Raw genomic sequence first — 21,870 nt, forward strand, 5'->3', positions numbered from 1 at the left:
CTCTTCAGTCATTTTACAATTAAACATTTTTCCGTCCACGATCTTCTTACAATTAAGAATTTGTCTAAAAACGATTTTCTTAAATACTTTTAATGACCTCATCGTCATAACGAACATGACGACAACTAACTTCATTACGACATGACGACATGATGACATGACGTAACTCGACAGTTGTGTGTCTGTTGCCCTTGTAGGTTCTTCAGTCATTTTACGATTAAATATTTTTCCGTCCACGATCTTCTTACAACTAAAAATTTGTCTTTGAACGATTTTCTTAAATACTTTTAATGACGTCATCGTCATAACAAACATGACGACAACTAACTTCATGACAACATGACGACATGATGACATGACGTCACTCGACAGACAGACAGACAGACACATCCACAGACAACTTATTTTTATATAGATAGATAGATTATTATGTATATGATATTATCAAAGTCTTGTATGATATTACAAAATCCTGTTAAATATTAAAAAATCCTGTGTTGCATTTATCAGAGTAATGTGAGATATTATGTGAATCGTTTCTAGTATTACCCAAATCTTGCAAGTTATTGTCAAATATTAGAATGGTTTTAGCAAAATCGTGTCTGATACTTTCAAAACATCATCACGTATTACCAATATATTGTCTGATTTTATCAAACATCTTGTACTAAATTATTTTTTTTATCTCGTCTGATATAAAGAGGATCCTCTATTGCATTATCAAAAGCTTACACTGTATTATCAAAATCGTAGAAATTATTAACAAAATCATTTAACATTATTAACATTATTAAAAAAGTCCCTAGAAAAGTATATAGTTATAAATGGCACCACAACTGATGTTTTTACTCGGCTTACATTTTGTTGACTTATTTTGAGTTAGGTTGTTTTGGGAGTAGTAAGTTTGCGAGGCTGCTTACTAAGCCCAAGGAAACCTAGCTCAAAATCAGTTAAAATGTTTTATGAGAATTTTCCCAAGATTTGTAGATAGGTTTCATGATTTTTATAAAATCACGGCAGATTTTGATAATGCAATAAAAGACTCTCATTATATCAGAGGAGAATTTTCATAATTTATTGCAAGATCTTTGATATATCTGGCAAGACCTCTATAATACCATACAAGAGAATGGTAAAACTTGATGATATTTTGATAGTACCAGAAGCGATTTTGCTAAAAATCTTTTAATTTTGATTATAATTTCCAAGATTAACGTAATGCCAGAAACGATTCTCATAATCTCTCAAAAGACTATGATGATACATTATAAGATTTTATAATATTTACGATTTTGTAATATCTGAACATGACTTGGTAATATTATACAAGATTAAGAATAGTCAAGAATATTGTGTAAGGTTTTGATAATATTTGAGAAGATTTTAATAATCGTGATATTAGCGGACATGATTTTGATAGCACCATCTTAAAATTTGTTAATACGTAACATGATTTTAATAGCACCATATTAAATTTGGTAATGGCAGGCACGTTTTAATTGTAGCTGCAAGTATTTTGTTAATATCAATGAACATTTGAATAATACCATGTATGATTTTGTTACTAACTTGTCAAGATTTTGGTAGTATAGAGTAAGGTTTTGATAATACCATAAGAGAATTTTCATTATATCCTTCCAGATTTTCGAAACATAGTGCAAGATATTTGATAATATCAGATATCGTGTTTACAGTACCACACATTATTTAGGTAATACTTGGCGGTATTTTGATATACTTGATAATAGGAGATACTATTTCATTTTGTTACGTTAATTTTGGTAATAGCAGATAGGATTTTGATAAAACCTTTTCAGGCTTTGACAATATTGGACATGTTTTGAGTACCAGGAAAGTTTTATTGATGCTAGGTAAAATTTTTAAGATACCGTGTAAAAAATTTTTGATAGCTTGCATGATTGTGATAATGTTACTCAAGTTTTGATAATGCAATTGAGAATTCTTGTTATATTTGTCAGTTTTTTGGTAACGTAGTGCAAGATGTTTGATAATACCTCACAAGGTTTTGATAATATCACATAGGATTTTGGTAATACCTGATAATATTTAATAGTAAAGGACATGATTGTGCTAGAACCATTCTAGATTTTTATAGTTAGGTTATTGAATTAGGTTAGGATGATTTAGGTTATGGCCAAAAGTTGGTGGAATCGGAATTGTGGAATTTTCGGAGGGGGGTAAAAGTGGTGGAAACGAAGCCAGAATCGGAATTAAGACCTGTGGGACTGGAACTGGAACCGGGGTGGCAAACAGCAGAATTGGAACTGGAATCACCGTAATCGGTTGGGAAGGGGGAGAAGTGAGGGAGCAGAATTCGTTATCACTTTATTTAAAAAATCTTTAAAATGTCTTAGGAAGGCTCAGGGGTGCTACAGTGTGCCAGAGAGCCAGTTATGATGTGGCAGGGTGGTTTGAAATGACATGGTGAATCATGGACTGACGGCCTGCGAAAATTATTGAATAATGGATTTAATGCATGATTTTTAACAATAAAATATCTGGAAAGTGTCTTAAGAAATGATGAGGGGTTCTAGAGGGTGCCAAAGGGCTAGTAATAGTGTGGCACGGTGATACGCATTAAGATGATGTATCATGGAGGGCTGGCTTGCAAAAACAAGAACCAATGGATTTAATACATGATTTTCAACAAGAAAATGTCTGGAAAATGTCTTAGAAATGATGAAAGGTTCTAGAGGGTGCCAGAGAGCCAGTCATAATGTGGCATAGTGGTGTGAATTGACATGTTGTATTACGGGGGGTTGGCTTGCAAGAACATGAACCAATGGATCTAATGGATGATTTTTGACAACATGATATCTCAAAATGTCTTAGGAATGATAAGGGGTTGTAGAGATTGCCAGAGGGCCGATCATGGTTTGGCACGGTTGCGTGGATTGACATGGTGTATCACCGAGGGTTGGCTTGCAAAAACAGGAATGAGTGGATTTAATGAATGTTTTTGTACAAGAATGTATCTTAAATTTCTGTTAGGAATGATGATGGATGCTAAAGGGCTAGTAGTTGTATGGTACAGTGGCGTGAAATAACATGGTGTGCCACGGAGGGTTGGGCTTCAAAAAAAAGGACCAATGGATTTTACTGCATTTTTTAAACAAAAAAATATTTGAAAATGTTTTAAGAATGATTAGGGGGTGCCTGAGAGCTAGTAGTAGTATGGCACAGTGGCCTGAATTGAGTGGGTATATCCCGTTGGGGGGGGGGGGGTTTGTTTTGCGAAAGCCAGTGGATTATAAATATGATTTTGAACAAGAAAGTATCAGGAAATTTTCTTAGAAATGATGAGGAGGTTTCACAGCGGGCCAGGGGGTCAGTAATTGTGTTTAATGGTATTTAAAATTTATATGGTATATCATGTTGGAGTGTCGTTTGCAAAAACATGAACCATTTGATTTAAATCATATTTTATCATGAAAACTTCTGGTAAATATATCTTAGGAATAATAATATGTATCAAAGAGATGCCACAGACCAGCCACTTATGGCCATAGTGACTTGAATTTTCTGGACTAACATGTTATAAAGCTTAAGTTTAAAAGAATTTTTGGCAGTGGGGAGACTGAAATCTAACACTCCATCAAAAAATGAGAGGTCTTCATTAGGAGCTCTCAGAAATACTTCTTAATATTGCTTAGATGTATATTTAATAATAATCCCCTCCTCTCTGTAATTATTTGCTAGGGCTGGCTAGCCACATATGTTTAGAGTGGCGTGCATATGCATGGTTTTAGCTAAGAGAAACACTGCATTTCTATTAAAAGTATCATAAATAGCTTTTAATATGGATTAAGCTTATCTCCAATAACAAGTCCCCCTCCAACTGGAATTCGTTGCTAGGTGGTGGACCAGCCATAAATTGTCACGATGGCGTGAATACACATAATCTTGGCTCGATGAAATGAGGCATTTTCATTAAAAGCTCTCAGAAAGTGCTCCTAATAGGGCTTAGATTTACCTGTAACATCAGCCCCCCTTCAAAAATTTGTTGCTAGGACCCCTCGCTCCTTAATTAATGGTTTCTGTTGCTTATATTTTATCCTATGTCATGTTTTTTCATGTTTTTTTTTAATTATACTTTAACTGCTTTTTCAATGATTAGATGATTTTATAACTTTTGTATTGGTAAAATTGTATGTACAGTGAAAGGCCTTCATTCTCTAGATTTTTTGTTTTACGATCAAACTTCAATACGTAATCAATTACGCAATGAAACATCTAAAGTGAATGCTATGTAACTCAGCCTGTCTAGGTCACTTTAGTGCACTAATGTAATGTAGCTTTCAGGTGCGTCTAATAAAGCGAAAATCAATAGCTTTGCTGGACAGTAACACTGGTTAGAGATAATAGTTAGGACATCACGCGAACCGTAGATTTTTCAAATCATTTCCGCTAGAAAGTATTTCACTAATAATAATAATGTCTAATAATAATGAATAATGATAATTAAGTCTTGATCGAGATTTCATACTGGAATCACCTCTTTTTAGATATAATCTCATTCATACAGTAAGACTTTTAATACAGTAAAACAATTTTGATTCTCTAATGTATCTTATTGAAATAATACAATTATCGGACTTGAACTTAAAATTAGTTCACCTTAAACTTGGATTACATTATTTGACCAACAAATTAGTTGACCTACAACATACTATGTGTTAGAATGCTTTACTGTCCTCGGGGTTGGCTTTGAAATGTCTGAAAAAGCCAGTTTGGAATGCGATATGGAACTTCATGAGAAGATCGATAAAGACAGGAAATCGGAGTGCTGAAATGGCTGAAAAGACTGAAAATTGAATTTTATAAAAGGCTAAAAGGAGAAATTGAATTTTCATGTAGATGACGTTAGCGATGCAAAAAAGATCCTGTGGAAAGCAGCTACAATCAGCACATTAAAGTAAACTCGCTTGACAACGTGATTGAAATCATTCAAATGTTTGAGGAATGCGATGAAAAAGTGTTTGTTTTCAAGCTTTTGTCATTGTAGAACCTGCTGAGATCCCCTTTGTTCATGGCGAAGTGTCCACTGTTCTTACACGGCAAATGACCCAGGCCCACAACAAGCTAGATGGCTTTATGAATCATAAATATATGGATATGCCTTCCCTTGCCCCTATAAACATGAGCCTGAAAAGCCATCGTTTGAATTTATAGTAAAAAATCCTCCTTGTGACCTAGACAAGTCTGGTCTCAGAAAGGAATTTCTTGAAAAGGTATGTGGGAATATTTGCGATAGAATTGTCGAGCTAAAGCGGCATAAAGTAAGCTGGCGTGTCGTCACTGCCTCAAAAGTAGAAACACAAGCTGTGCTACGAGCACACGCGAGCGGTAGTCCGAAAATCGAAGCTAAGATTAAGAGTAGAGCCTAATTCAGAATCATTAGAGGTATCTCGGTTGACTTTGAGAAGATGATATACGAACCCTAATTTCAGAAGTTTTATTTCTTCCTCCAAAGTGTTACAAATGTCAAGCCTATGGGCATATTTCTGGCACGTGCAAGAAATCTTGGATTTGTTCAGTTTGCTGTGAAGAAGGACAGTCCAGATCTAAAAATGAGCCCTGATCTAGACCGACAAATTGTGCACTATGTGAGTTTACTGATCATCCCTGCAAAAGCACCAATGACCCGTATCTCAACCCCTGCTAAAACTGATTTCAAAATAATGCTGTGTCCAACTTCAATTCTATCATGGAATTTAAACGGAAAAGCTTCTGATAAATTCGTCTTTTGATGATTTTGCTCAAGGAATATGATATTATTTTCTTCCAAGAATCTTTTTTTGTCAGCAGACAAAAACAAATTGATCAAAGTTTCGTTGGATCGCACTGTGTTTTTCTCTCCAGTAAATGTAACGGAAGTGTGTGGACGCCCCTCCAGCGGCCTCGCAATTTTGACTTGCTTAACTTATGAATTAATCGAAGCAGGTGATCACATTTTTGCAGTGTCATGTCTGAATACATCCATAAGGAATGCTTACCTACCAACAAACTACGGTAACGAGTAATCCGTTGCAAAGTTTATGGGGGCTTGCAAGAAAATGTGTCAGCTGATCAAAATAACGCAAAGTCCATTGTCACGCGTTCGATATTAATAAATGTCTTTAACTGTGATTTGACTGATACAAATATCCCCATAAGCCAGCTCTTTTTAAGCTCCAGTTCTACTTCGTATTCTTTAGTTGACAAAAATGAATCCTATACCTTTATTGGCCTCAGCTCTTCAACTTTGAACCTCGATCATGTTGGTTCTTCATTTCCCATTAAACAAGCCGCTCTATTTCGTGAAGGCTACTACTCTGTCCACTTACCAATCTGTGTTACAATTAAGTGCAGGGTCAAAAGTAAAAACACAAAAGAAAAAGTGGTTTTATTTAATTGATCGTTAGTTATGCATGTCCTTCGATGCGCAGAAAAGTGTGCACTCCCATCTAGACGTATTCACGAAACAACAGAAGTCATCGAATGGCCTACAAATCCAAATCTTGCTGCAGCTTGCGATTCAGTATAGTAAATGAATTTCGTTTGAAGACAAAAAGAAAGTTCACAGGGGCCCTTAAGGACCACCAAATAATGTCGATTCAAAAAACGTCGATAAGATAGCTAGTGATGCTTTACTTTTGTGGAAAATTTTTAAACGCAGCGATCGTATTTCTGTTGGTAGTTTTCCAGAAAATAGCTGGGTTGATTATTATAAAATTGAGTTTTCGTCACCTGACCTTGTTGCCGAAAGTAAATATGAAAAAGAGCTTGACCGTTTGCTTACTAGCTCTCTGCGCTCTGCTTTTATAGTAACGCCGTCATGGTGAAATTACTATAAAAAGAAGCTAAGAAAAAATAATCTGCTGGTGTTGACTTAATATCTGTTAAACATTTCGAACGTTAACGTAATCTTTTGTCACGGGATCTTTCGTTACTTCTTCAGATGTATATTTCTTCTGGTGCTGTGCCTCAACAGTTTGTATTGGCCAGATTACTCCTACAGCCAAAAAAAGGAAAAAAAAATCTCAATGATTGTTGATCGTTTCGGCCTATAGCCGTTTCTAGCAGTTCATTTAAAATGTTTGAGCCTATCATTCTTAGAGATATTTCCCAAAAGTGTTTTGCGCCGGTGCATCAATTCAGTTTTCAGAAAGAACTTGGTCGTGAGTATGCTCTTTTTTCCCTTTTTTTTGGTTCTTGTAGATGTGGAAGGTTCCGGGGATTTGCTTGTTCAATACACACTGGACATAGCTAGAGCATTTGATTCGTGTATTCTTGCCCTGATTTTGGTAGAAGCTCAAATGAGAGGGGGTGACTACTCAGTTATCAAGTGTCTTTGTAACACGTATAAACAACTTCGTGCCAAAATGAAGTGCGGTTCAGAGCTTTTTAATGTGCAAAAGGGTGTTAGACAAGGATGCCTCACTTCCCCCTGCTTTTAAATAATTCAGCCTTTTCAGCCCAAAGTTATATTGAGTCCATCTCTATTTAAGTTTTATTGTGGATATAACTGTAGCAGTCGGTTTCAGCCTCAAAGCATGCTCCGATAAATCTTTTCAACTTATTGAAACTTCTATCCCTGTCTTTGAAGGGCATATTTACCTGGGAATACCCCTTGGAAAATCAGTTAAACAAACTATTAAGCTTGCCATCCAAACTTGTCTCTAATGTTACATACCTTAGTGGTTTATATCTTTCTAAACTTTACAATAGTCTAACTGTGCCTCCTCTTGTTGCTCTGTCTCCTATTTGGCAACTATTTCCTGCTTCAAAAAAAATGTTCGTTGGATTTCATAAGTTCCTTTTGTATATTCCCTTGGAATAGTAACTCTTTTTGTCTCAAAAATTTAAACTTATCTTTCTATCTACAATTGTTGATAAAAGAGTAAAAGAGTTCCTTTAAGTCTTCCGCCAGTAAACTTGATCACGGTTGGTCTTCCCTATTTTTATAATCTTATGATTGGGCTATAATTCTTATGATTTATTTCTCACGTGTTTTCTATCATGATTGTTTTACTTTATAAATCTTTTGATTATGTTCTTTTTCTTGTAAAAACAACTTATTTTTGTTCATTGTACAAATTTTCTTCTCTTTTCTCTTTTCCCCCTCATTTTGTAATCTGTCATTTAGGGGTTCTGCGTACCTTTTGGTTTTGACAGGTTATAAATAAATTGAATTGAATTGAATAGAATGGCTTGTTGGTCCAGATATCCAAGGCAAAGTTTCATTGAGGGGGAGCCCCTTTCATTGAATCCCAATACGGATATAAAATCTTTGGAATATAAAGTTTCCCTGAGAAAACACATTAAAACAAAAAATCTCTTAAAGTATTATGCAACAACCATGTGCGCACTATCATATGTAACACTCCACGTGTGTGCCCTCCACTGTTACAAGCGGGTATTCCCCATGGGGCCTGAAGAAACAAGTCACGTTAGAATATGCCATCCTTAACATAAGTAAGCATTCCCTTATTAAATAACAACCAAAGAAATGTTGAAACTCCTTGAAAAACATTTTGTCAGTGAAATTGGTTGCTAGGATCCCATCTCCAATGGAATTGGATGCTAGGGCCCCAGTGAAATTGGATGCTTGGGCCCCAATGGTTAGATCAGGGGCCGGTAAAATGCGATACTAGGGACCCCGCAGTGGTTAGGTTAGGCTGGGGCCCGGTGAAAATGAATACTAGGGCTTCCTGTCAGAATTGGACGCTAGGAATTTGGAATTGGTTGGAATTGGTTTCTAGGGAACCCTGCTGGAATTGCTCACTAGGTGCCCCGATTGAATTGAATTCAAGGGCCTCTGGTGGCTAGTTTAGGGGTCCGATGAAATTGGATACTAGGTACCAACTGGAATTGGTTGCTAGGGCTCCGGTGATTCAGCAAAGGGCCCCCAATGAAATTTTATGCTTGAGGCCCATCAGAATCGGTTGCTAGAAGCCCCCGTTGTAATTGGAGGCTAGGGGGCCTTGTGGAATTTCTCGCTAGTGTCCTGCGTCCTGAAAGTCCCTTACTAGCGGGACCTGAAGGTTTTTATGGCACTTGGTATTAACCAAGTGACATATAGCAATCGGAAATTCTTTCGGTCTGTCTGTCTGTCTGTCGGTCCCGGTCTTGCTACTTTAGGCACTTCCAGGTATGCTACGACGATGGAATTTGACAGGCACATGAGGGACCGGACCAGCTAGTAATAGTCGTTTTCCCGATTCGACCATCTGGGGAGGGGGAGTGGGGGCTGGTTAATTCGGAAAAAATAGAAAAAATGAAGTATTTTTAACTTACGAAAGGTTGATCAGATCTTAAAGAAATTTTATGTTTGGAAGGATATTGCGTCTCAGAGCTCTTATTGTAAATCCCGACTGGATCTGGTGACATTGGGGGAGTTGGGAAGGGGAAACCTAAAATCTTGGAAAACACTTAGAGTGGAGGGATCGGGATGAAGCTTGGTGAGAAAAATAAGCAAAAGTCCGAGATTTTAGATGATTGAAATAACCAGAACGGATCCGTTATCTTTGGGGTAGTCGGGGGGGGGGGGGTTAATTCTTAAAAATTATAACAAATGCGGTATGTTAACGGGTGATCGGATCTCAATGAAATTTGATATTTAGAAGGATATCGTGTCTCAAAGCTCTTATTTTAAATCCCGACCGGATCTGGTGACATTGGGGGGAATTGGGGGGGTATCTAAAATCATGGAAAACGCTTAGAGTGGAGGGACCGGGATGAAACTTTGTGGGACAAATAAGCAGAAGTATTAGATACGTGATTGACTTACTTGGAATGGATATGCTCTATTTGAGGGAATAGGGGGGAGGGGAGGGTTAATTCTGATAAATTAGAAAAAATTACGTATTTTTAACTTACGAAAGAGTGATCGGATCTTCATGAAACTTCATATTTAGAAGTCCGTAACTCAGATCTCTTATTTTAAATCCCATCCAGATCCAGCGTCATTGGGGGGGGGTCCGGAAATCTTAGAAAATACTTGAAGCGGAGAGATCAGGATGAAACTGGATGGGAAGAATAAAAACAAGTCTAAGATACGTGGCTGAAATAATCTGACCGGATCTGCAATCTTTGGTGGAGTTGGGGGGAGGGTAATTCGGAAAAATGAGGTGTTTTTAACTTATGAACGGGTGATTTGGTCTTAATGAAATTTGATATTAAGAAGGATCTTCTAAATTCCGATTAGGTCCTGTGACACTGGGGGGAGTTGGAGGGGGAAACCGGAATTCTTGGAAAACGTGAAAATTAGTGTATTTTAATCTTACGAAAAGGTGATCGGATCTTAATGAAACTTGATATATAGAAGGATCTTATGTCTCAGATGCTCTATTTTTGACTCGAATTGGATCCGGCGACATAGGGGGTTGGAGGAGGGAAACAGAAATCTTGGAAAACGCTTAGAGTGGAGAGATCGAGATGAAACTTGATGGGAAGAATAAGAACAAGTTCTAGATACGTTATTGACATAATCAGAACAGATCCGTTCTCTTTGGAGGAGTTGGGGGGTGTTAGTTTGGAAAAACTAGAAAAATTGAGGTATTTTTAACTTAAGAACGGGTGACCAGATCTTAATGAAATTTGAAATTTAGAAGGAATTCATGTCTCAGAGCTCTTATTTCAAATCCCGACCAGATCAGTCTACGTTGGAGGGAGTTGTAGGGGGAAACATTATATCTTGAAAAACGCTTTTAGTGGAGGAACCGGGATGAAGCTTGGTGGATAGAATAAGCAAATGTTGTAGATACGTGATTGACGTAGCCGTACTGGATTCGCTCTCTTTGGGGGAGTTTAGGGGAGGGGCTCGTTTCTTTGGTGAGTTTGGTGCTTCTGGACGTGCTAGGACGATGAAAATTGGTAAGCGTGTCAGGGAGTTGCACAAATTGACTTGATAAAGTCGTTTTACCAGATTCGACCATCTGGGGGGCTAGAGGGAGAGGAAAAATTAGAAAAAATGAGGTATTTATAACTTACGAGTCGGTGATCGGATCTTAATGAATTTTGATGTTTAGAAGGACATCGCGACTCAGAGCTCTTATTTTAAATCCCGACCGGCGTTAAGCCTCTGATTTTGCTTTTGAATCAATCTATTGATTCTTAAAATTTTGTTAGAGCTCATACCATATGAGCTCTTGGCTCTTAGCTCTTTTGGCCTCGTCACAAGTGCCATATGAGCTCTTAGCTCTTGTTTAAAAAGAGACTAGTATACACCAAGCAAAGCCCATTATGTAGCATGCACCCACATCGCATTGGATGTAACAAACACTTGCGTCTCTTAGAAAACACTCCCTATGACGTAGCATGTACCTGCACCTTGAAGAAATAAAAAAAGTCTCTGGATCGGAATCCGAAGGCTTAGGGCACTTGTCTGACCTTAAAAGCCCCCACTAGTACCATCAAATTCAATATTTCAGCAAACCATATTGGTTTCAAGCTTCTATCTATAAAAACCTTGAATTTTGAATTTTTTTCTGAGAAGAAACATAATAAATGCGTCTCTGTCTGAATCATTTTTGTAGTTTTCCCCAGGGGAAACTTCTCGAACCGCGGGTTCTAGAAGATGGAAGGAAGGCTCATTTGAATTGGAATTAGAAGTTCTAGTGCCGTTTTTAGTAGCTAAAATCGTGTGTCATAGAAATGTGGCATTTTCTACCATTTTCTGGCACCAAACTACAATTTTGCCTAAAAGCGGGCTAAATTGCTATCGATAGAAAATTTTGAGGTACCCAATCAATTTAACTAAATATTGGGCTTCTGAAGTTCAAAATAAATAATGCCGCATGGTGGCGAATTCGTTCATAAGAGCTCGTATAACCTACGCAAGATGAATGGCCTATTTAACCATGTCTTTCAAGGCATCACTTAACTGAAGCGGTTAACAAAGCGGCTAACAAAACATCCTTTATTTCAAAACATCAAGTTGGTTTACTTAATGGTTCATATGATTATGTACATTATTGTATAATTTCCCATTCATATTCTTTCATATTATTCATTCATATTCTTACTGGCATAAAAACTGGAAAGTTGGAGGAAGGGCAATTCATTTGGGACCTCAGGAAATTTACCAAAAGGGAGAGGCAGGTGACACCGAACACCATATTGGGTTTCTTAGTTATAAAAATTTAGTGGTAACGAACTCTAAGCAAACAGCGACTTGTGCTAACAGTAGCTAGAACTCTATAAAAGATAATTTTGATAATAATGTATAGGCTTACACTAAAAGAGTTAGATTTTTACAGCGATTCCTAGTATATAAGAATTATTAAGTTTGAACTGCCCATTAAGAATTACGAACCTGAGAAAATATATACAATTTTAAAAATAGAGGGTAAACAACCTGGAAGGGGTTAGTGATTTTGATTAAAGTTACGTCACAGAATCTATAATAAAATAAAACTCTATGGGAAAGGTTTCAAGCCATTATTTATAAAGTGTGAATTTTTGTAGTTTTTTTTTTGAGGATGGGGGTCGTGGATATGTGTCTGTGTCTTTGGTTTTTGTTGGTTTCATTTTTCTCAGGGCTGATCGCATCAAACCAAGGGCTCTAGAAAATCGAACATGGTTCATAAGAGAGGAAACCGAACGCCATTATGACCTTTCCTTTTACCAGAAGAAAAGATTACAAAAGTAAAAACTAGTATTTTCTGCAATTTTGTGGTATGAAACAAAAGTTATAGCCCAAAGGGTGTCGAAAAGCAATTGAGTGAAAATTGTGAGAGCGCCAGTTGATTAAAATTCATTGGGGAACTTATTATTGAACTCTCTAGTTTCAGTGAGAGTAGTGCCCCAGGCTAGTGCTTTTGTTTTAGAAACTGATCTCTAATACCTTCCAAATCCCGGGAAGATTGGTCTACGCCTTCAATTTTGATGTTGTGAGGGGGGATAGCACCCATTCTATTTTCATGATCTTTTTCTGTGAAGGAAAGAAGATTACATTCACAGGTCTACCTGCACAGAGATGGAAAAGTGGGATACTATTCGTGAGCAATGTTTAAGATCTTCTTGTTTTCTAGGAGACTTTGACCCTCCACTGGCGTCAGTGGTTCAGCTATGGGAGAGAGGGGTCTTAAAAGGGACCTTAGCACAGCACCAACACCCTGAAATATAGCCTATGTTTTAACTTATGTTTTTAATCTAATTTAGCTTTCGGGTATAAATTTGTCAGCGCACCGGACGATTTTGTCACCACATTCCTTATATCCGCCCTCAAGACTCAAAACTCTAGCTGCACCCCTGACTCGTGTGCATGGGGAACGTCAGTGAAAAACATGTTTTTTTCAAAAAAAAAATCATCTTTATATCCATGACAATGAAGACCCTATATACAATTTTAGATTTTCCAACCCCCACTCTCCAAATAAATATTCGATGGGTGCACTTTCTTAGGAATAAATTTTATCCTCGTAGGATTATTTAATCAATATCTTGGACGTAAGAAACGGAAGTTGAAGGAGAGAGCATGAGCTGTTCACCACATTTAAGAAAGCCTTTGGTCAAAAATGTTGTAGTATACAACTGTAAGTGAAGAGCAACCCTTGTCAATGGAAACCAACACTCTTTAATCAAAAAGGTTTTGACTGCAACACACACAATAACAGAATTTAACATTCTGACTGATTCTGAGTACGCAAAATATATTAACTTTAAAGTAACTCATTGATAGCTTTTTAGCTTTTTCATAGCCGACTCTAATCAAACAGTTCGTGGTAACGAACTGTAGTAAGGAGCGACCCGGCTCAATAGTAACCAAAACTCTAAAAAATAGAATTTTGATACCAATAGCTACATCAAAAGAATTGCATTTTAATGCTGGTTTTAAATATATAAGTTTCATCAAGTTTAATCTTACCCATCAAAAGTTACGAGCCTGAGAAAATTTGCGTTATTTTAGAAAATAGGGGGAAACACCCCCTAAAAGTCATAAAATCTTAACGAAAATCACACCATCAGATTCAGCGTATCAGAGAACCCTACTGTAGAAGTTTCGAGCTCCTATCTACAAAAATATGGAATTTTGCATTTTTTGCCAGAAGGCAGATCACGGATGCGTGTTTATTTGTTTTTTTGTTTTTTTTTCCCAGGGGTGATCGTATCGACCCAGTTGTCCTAGAATGTTGCAAGAGGGCTCATTCTAACAGAAATGAAAAGTTCTAGTGCCCTTTTTAAGTGACCAAAAAAATTGGAGGGCACCTAGGCCCCCTCCCACGCTAATTATTTTCCCAAAGTCAAAGGATCAAAATTCTGCGATAGCCATTTTATTCAGCGTAGTCAAAAAACCTTATAACTATGTCTTTGGAGATGACTTATTCCCCCACAGTCCCCGTGGGAGGGGCAATAAGTTACAAACTTTGACCTGTGCTTACATATAGTAATGGTTATTGGGAAGTATACAGGCGTTTTCAGGAGGATTTTTTTGGTTGGGGGAGGGGTTGAGAAGAGGGGGATATGCTGGGGGAACTTTCCATCGAGAATTTGTCATGCGAGAAGAAAATTTCTATGAAGGGAGAGTAGGATTTACTAGCATTATTTAAAAAAAGCAATTAAAAAATAAATGTTAAAAAGCTTTTTCAGTTGGAAGTAAGGAACAGCAATAAAACAAACAGAAATTATTACCCATATGAGGGGCTCACCTCCTTCTAATACCTCGCTCTTTACGCTAAAGTATTTTTAGTAATTTCAACTATTTATTCTACGGCTTTTGTGATTCAGGGGTCATTCTTAATGAATTGGGATAAAATTTAAGCTTTAGTGTAAAGAGCGAGGTACTGACGATGGGCGAATCCCCTCATATATGTAATAAAAACATGAGAATACAAAAGTTCCTTACGTAAGCTAATTTATAAGTCACGTAAATCTTTTACCAATAAAAAGATTCGTAAAAAATTAAAAGTTCTAGTTGCCTTTTTAATTAACCAAAAGATCGGAGGGCAACTAGGCTTCGTCCCCCGCTCTTTTTTCTCAAAATCATTCGATCAAAATTATGAGAAAGCCATTTAGCCAAAAAATAAAAATAAAATTATGCAAATTTTATTTTGATTATTCCTCTGCGGAGAGCCAAAATCAAAACATGCATTGATTCAAAAACGTTCAGAAATTAAATAAAAAAAAAACAAGTTTTTTTAACTGAAAGTAAGGAGCGACATTAAAACTGAAAACGCACAGAAATTACTTCGTATATGAAAGAGGCTGCTTCCTGATCAACGCCCCGCTCTTTACGCTAAAGTTTTTTACTGTTTTAAAAAGAAGAATTGAGAGAAAGAGTCAAACTTTAGCGTAAAGAACGGGGCGCTGATGAGGAAGCAGCCTCTTTCATATACGAAGTAATTTCTGTGCGTTTTAAGTTTTAATGTCGCTCCTTACTTTCAGTTAAAAAAACTTGTTTTTTTTTATTTAATACAGAAAGAGCCCAAGGGAAGCATGCAGCAAAGTCATTCAAATATGACATGATGTCCCAGAGAAGCCAAATTTTATAACATAGGTGTGTATATACATAGGTATATATATATATGTTATACATATGTATAACATAGGTGTTTATAACATGCAGTAATCGTCAAAAAATATGTTTCATTTAATAGTATGTTTTTAATGCTCACAAAAGACAATAGATACACAATTTCTTCCAAGTAAGCCCTTAAAAAGCTCTCTATGATGTTCAACTTCCTTGCTAGTGGTGAGGAGCAAAAAGAAAAGAGAAAAGACGGCACATCAGTGCATCGTGGCAAAAAAAGGATTTGTTTTGTCGTTCAAGGTGGGGGGGCTAAAAATTTCCTCTATGAGATTTCCAGCAATTGTGACTCCCGTGGCATACTTATCGTTTCGATTCAACGCCATTTTCAAGGGTTTCAGGTTTTCTTTTTTATATTCCCATAAATTTCTTTTCAGAAGAACATTTTACTGTTAGACTTCTTGAAATAATGGTTACCATTCCTGAATCAGTTTCTATGGCAATTGTTTTTCACTGATAATTTATTTCTTTAAATGCATTTCAGTTTTGCTTACTACAAACCGAGTTTCATTCTTTGTGCGGAAATATATTTTTAAACAAGTGTCTGAATTAAATGTTTATGTCTTATGAACTACACGACGCTTTTGAAAGAAGTAACCTACCGCGCGGTGTTAACACCTCTTTTGCTTCATAGAAAGGACACTAGAACTTTAATTTTTTTTGGAATCATTTTTATAGATGGGAGCTTGAAACCTCTACAATAGTTGTCTTTGATGTGGTATAATTTTCATCAAGATCACTTGCTTTCCTAGGGATATTTTTTTCCTTTATTGAAAATCAGGCAAATGGCTTGAGGCTACTAACTTCTGATGAATAACTTTAAACTTGATGAATTTCTTATTTTTCAGTTAAAATAAAAAGCTGTTTTTCTCAATTACAGTTATCAAAGATATTACTTTTTGGGTTGAAAAAGTTGAGTAACTGAATATTACATTTAAGCCCGAAATTTTCAACTTCCAGTTATGTGGATTTCTGATGAATCCAAGGAGTATTTATCTCTAGACGCTCTTCATTTGAAAGTAGTTGTTTGAATTAAGTTATAAGGATTGGTAGCTTATACAGAGTGGGCGATAGCACCCTGTTATTGTGGTAAAATTTCGACTGTAATACGAAAGACTGAATGCATATGCTTACGTGCACAGAAGAGAAGAGATATGCCTGAATATTTAACTTTTTGGAATTTTATACCCCTTACCACCCACAAAAGTGTAATGGACGCAATTTTTCAGAAGTAGTCGCATCGAATCGATGGTCTCAAGAAACTTAGAGAGGACTCATTAAAATGTTTAAATACTGAAAGCCTGATAGAAGCACGATGGTTTTCAAAAGCGCACAAGATGGGCGCATTTCGCTTTCATGTATTTTACAATGGAATTTGTTTTTTACTTTTTTGTGAATTTGAAATGAACTTTACCGTAACAAGAATGGCAAAATAGTATTTAATTGCAATAAATACAGTCTTTAAAAGTTACAAGCGCAAAGAGTATGGTTGCAATTTCCTCATAATAGGGTATTTCTTTTTTATCGTCATTTTTTACTTTCCCGAGGAAAAACGTTTTTCTTTGTGATCCGAACTTGGCAAATATGCGAATTTCCTTGAAAAGCTCGTTTTTTATCATTTTCGTTTTATTAAAAACGTGTATTAGCAGTTGAAATTACTTTCCTGCTATATCGTGAAAATGAAAGGAATTTGAGTTGTTTTCTTGTGTTGTAAAAAACAAAAAATCAAGTACGAAACCATTGACCAGAATCATTTACATATTGATTACAAAGAAAGCAGTGCACTTCACTTGTTTTTTTTTATTTCAAAATAACTCTAAGTAACTCTTACACCATAATTTATTTTCTTTGGCTCTACAATTACCTTCCAGCCAGTCCAGGTCAAGATTGCAGCACACGAAGATACTTTATTTTTGTTTTTCCTAGGTAACATATATAATTCATTAGTCTACTTGAGACAAAGTAATTTGGGGAAAGCGGAACAATTTTGCTGACATAAGCTTTTATGTTTTCCAGATAGAAACATTTAACGAATATGTATGGGCTTCTAATAGAGAATCTGGCCGATTATGTCAAAGATAATTTTGGCGAAGATACCTGGGAGAAGATAAGGAAAAGAGCAGCTTTTGATCAGCCTTCGTTCTCAACACACGAAGTGTATCCCGAAAACTATATATCACGACTGGCAAAGACAAGCTGTGAGGTAAAAAACTAAAATTGTACTTTACTTCATTTAAGGTCTACTTAAAAACAGAAACCTAAGTCACTAGTCTAGGAACCTCAGCAACGCCAATAAACATTAGCCCTAAAAGGGTGTCTTTGAAACTGTGATATTTTATTTATGCCTCGACCTCAAAGAGCCATCTTTCTGTTTGTTCTTAAAATTCAGTATTCTTTCACCTAACTGTGAGATCTAACAGAAATTATTTCGTGCACGAGGGGGCTGCGCCTTATCAACTTGTCCCTCTTCCCGCTAAACTTTAAGTTTTGGTCCCAATTCTTTAATAACGATTTCTCAAACGCCATTGCCTATTAACTGGAATAAGAAGTATTTTAAAGTCATGTAAAACTTCAGCGTAAAAAGTGGGGGTAAGAAAGGAGCAGCCCCACTACAAACGAAAAACTAAATGTTCATTTTAAGTTTTAATGTGGCTCTTATTTATTTTTTGATAAACAGTCCTTCGCAACGAACTGTAAATGAGGAGAGATTTAGTTTAGCAATAACCGAAACTATAAAAAACATAAGCCCATAAGAATACTCACATTAAAAAATTGAAATTTTATGCTTAACCCGAACATATAAAACTCATTAAGTGTAATGTTGCCCATCATAAGCTACAAGCCTGAGAATATTTGAATGATTTTTGACAAAAGGGAGAAAAAACTCCCAAAAGTTAAGTGGTCTTAATGAAAATTACACCTTTAAATTCAGCATGTGAGAGAACCGTAATGTTAGAGGGATAAAGCTCCTATATGCAAAAACGTGAAAATTTATATTTTTGCCAGAGGAAAGACCATGAATGCGTGTTCATTTTGAACAAACGTATTGACAAAATTTGAGATAGCCCATGATTCAATGTAGTTGAAAGGTCCAATCACTATGCCTTTGGGCATGACATGATCCCCGTAATTCATATAAAAAAGGGTGTAAGTTTTACAATTTACCTATTATTCAAATCTTTTATTTGTTATTGGAAAATAAACAGATTTGTTTGGTGGAGGGGGATTTTCTGTGAGGAGGGAGCTTTTCTGCGGGAAGAATTTTTCGTTGAGAGGAATATTTCAGAGAGAAAATCTCCAGGGAAATTTTACAAATGTGTTAAGGATGGGAGTTTCCTGGCAAGATGTGAAAAACGGTCAGAAATTAAATTAATTTTATTTGAACTGAAAGTAAGGAGCAACATTAAAAACTCAAAAACGAACAGAAATTATTCATTTATCAGGAGGGCTGCCCCTTTCTCAACCATCGCTCTTTACTCTAAAGTTTGACTTTTTGTCATTATTCCTTTAGAACGACTCCTGAAACACAATGGCTGGTGAATTTGAATAAGAAATCTTGTTAAAGAACTTTGAAGACTTTAGAGAAAAGGGCGAAAGGGACCCTTTAATATACGTAATGGTTTCTGTTTGTTTTAAGCTTTAATGTTGGTACTAAATTTCAGCTGAAAAAAAAACTCTTTTTTATTTAATCTAAGTAAAGAGCGATGTGGCTTCAATGTAATTATGTATTTCCCAGGCTAACCCGTATGTTTCGTTGTCCCTCCCCTCCCCACATCTGCTAGGGTAAGGGTGGTAAGTTCTACAATTTGGCATTTTTTTACACATATACATTTGTTGAAAAAGGGAGAGGGAGGGGGTGTTTGATCCTGAGGGTGTCTTCGAAGACTAAGGATATTAAGGTGAGACCTTAGAAAATGTTGAGAGGATGCTGAACTAAATCATATTAATGGAGATATTGAGCTAACCAAAAGGCTTAGAGCAGAAAGTCAAAACTTTCAGGGGATATTGAGGGGGTGTTGCACTAACAAAAGGGCACTATGTTCGCTTTACCACTACTGCTGCTACTTCTACTTCTACTACTACTACTACTACTGCTACTACTACTACTACTACAGCTACTAATACTGTTACGACTACTACTACTGCTACGTCTATGGCTACTACTAATACTACTACTACCGCTACTACTATTACTACCTCTAACAGTACTGCTACTGCTATCAATACTTCTACTACTACTAATTATTACTACTACTACAACTACTTCCACTACTAGTACTACTACAACAACTTCTACTACTACTAATACTACTACTACTGCTACTACTACTACTACTACTACTACTGCTGCTACTACTACTGCTACTACTGCTACTATACTACTACTATTACTACTACTTGAGTGTGATTAATTGTGAATCTAACTGCTTGCGATTGCGACTCCTTGCTATTTGTGACTCCGATTATTTGTTACTGAGACTGTGACTTCTCGCAACTCTGACTACTTGCGACTGCACCTACTTGTGACTGTGACTATGATCACTTGCAACTGTAACTGTGACTGTTGTTATATTCGACTTAGACTATTTGTGACTGTTGCTGCAACTGCTTGCTTATGTGACTATTTACGACTGCGACTATTAGAGACTGCAACTATAACTGCCTGCTACAGGGACTGCGAGTACTTGCAACTATGATTGTGACTACTTCTAACTCTGACAACGACTTTGCCACTTTGAATGGGAATATTTATGACTACAACTACTATTAACAATGACTTTTGCTATTTGCAACAGCGACTGCGTCTACTTGCGACTGGAAATTCGATGATTTTTTACTGCAATAACTTGGGAATAAGATTATTTGTAACTATTTGGCAATTAACAAGTGCATCTGGACTGTGACTTTAAAATACGACTGCAACTGCTTAAGACATTGGCTAGGTAAGACGGCGACTGCTTGCTACTGCGACTAGTTACGATTGCGACTGCGACTAGTTGCGATTGCGACTGCAGCTGCTCATGACCACTTCTGGTACCACTACTGCTGCTGTTAACAATTTTCAACTGAATCAAAAGCGTTTAAGTACATCCTAGTTATCAAAATTGCGTAGATATAACATCTCAGGAATGGAGTAGTGTATAAGGTTATAACTTTAGAGGAAAGTTGATGGGATACAAATGTAAATAAAAATACATTATTTCTGTCCAGATTGTCAAAAAGGGGTCTGCACTACATCAAATGAACACCTAACGCTATTATGTTGCAGCCTTCAGGATATTTTGTTGGGGATTTTAACTAAATCAAAAGAGAATATGTACATCCAGGAGGTCAAAAGAACGTATCTGTAAAATTTCAGTAATAGCTAAGGATATAAAAGTTGAAACTTTCACGGAATGTTGAGGAGATACTGAACTAAATAAAAATTTTGCACGTGTATTCAAAGTAGTAAGAAAGGTCTACCGTCAATATCTCAGACACTTTTAAGAGAATAAAGTCGAAAGTTCGAAGGCATGTAAAGGGGGATGGTCGATCAATAATTGTCTTTATTCATGGTTGTAATATACTGGGGGTCAACATTGCTTCAGACCTATTGAAATCCAAAGATTATGCAGAACTTCAATTCATCTATATGAATGGCATTCCACGTACCACCCTTACAAACTTTTTATAGTACAGCTACTATTAAATTTGATTATAAATTTTGTGCAATTTCAATAGAAAGCCAAAATTATGATTTTTATGGTCAAATAAAGTCAAATAAATATTCAAGCTTAATAGGAACATTAATCAATATAAATAAATAAAGTTAATCCAAAAACGAAGAGATTTTACAATAAAATAATCAGACATTAATCACTTATAGTCTAATGAGAATAATAATCAAACAATAGATAGTCATTTTTGTTAGAACAGAAATTACGACAAACAGGGGTAGGGTTAACACTAAAGCATTCTAAAGACGTGAAAGACCTTGGCGCTTTGCACACAATCACAAAATATGATTTTTGAAGATCAGACACAAAGAACTGAAGAAAGAGACACAAAAGATTCGTTATGATATTAACAAATATGAATAAAGGATGAAAAACGAATGAATTAGGTTCAGATTTTGCATCCTAGAATGGACTCGTGTCGTGTGCAAAGACAAATCTACTTTAAACCGCTCATCTGAACAATTTTGTCATTTTTGACAAAACTGCATTATTTTTTCATCACTTCGGCTGTTTTATTATCTTTCCAAATCATTAATCAGAGATACACTAATCTAAAAGACTACAAAGATGAAAATAATTCTAAAATAAACATCAAAATTGAACACTAAAATATATATCTTT

General features: G+C 36.1%; 1 protein-coding gene across 1 annotated transcript in view; it reads left to right on the forward strand.

Annotated features, from left to right (window-relative positions):
- LOC136039212 (soluble guanylate cyclase 88E-like) overlaps positions 1-21,870 on the forward strand; it is a 244,514-nt gene that overhangs the window by 17,528 nt on the left and 205,116 nt on the right. The window contains exon 2 of the mRNA XM_065722741.1: positions 17,549-17,735. Coding sequence (XP_065578813.1) covers positions 17,568-17,735 — 168 coding nt within the window. The 5' untranslated portion in view covers positions 17,549-17,567. The remainder of the gene's footprint in view (positions 1-17,548; positions 17,736-21,870) is intronic.

This window comes from Artemia franciscana, chromosome 2 (assembly GCF_032884065.1).
Source record: "Artemia franciscana chromosome 2, ASM3288406v1, whole genome shotgun sequence".
NCBI classification, from domain to species: Eukaryota; Metazoa; Arthropoda; class Branchiopoda; order Anostraca; family Artemiidae; genus Artemia; species Artemia franciscana.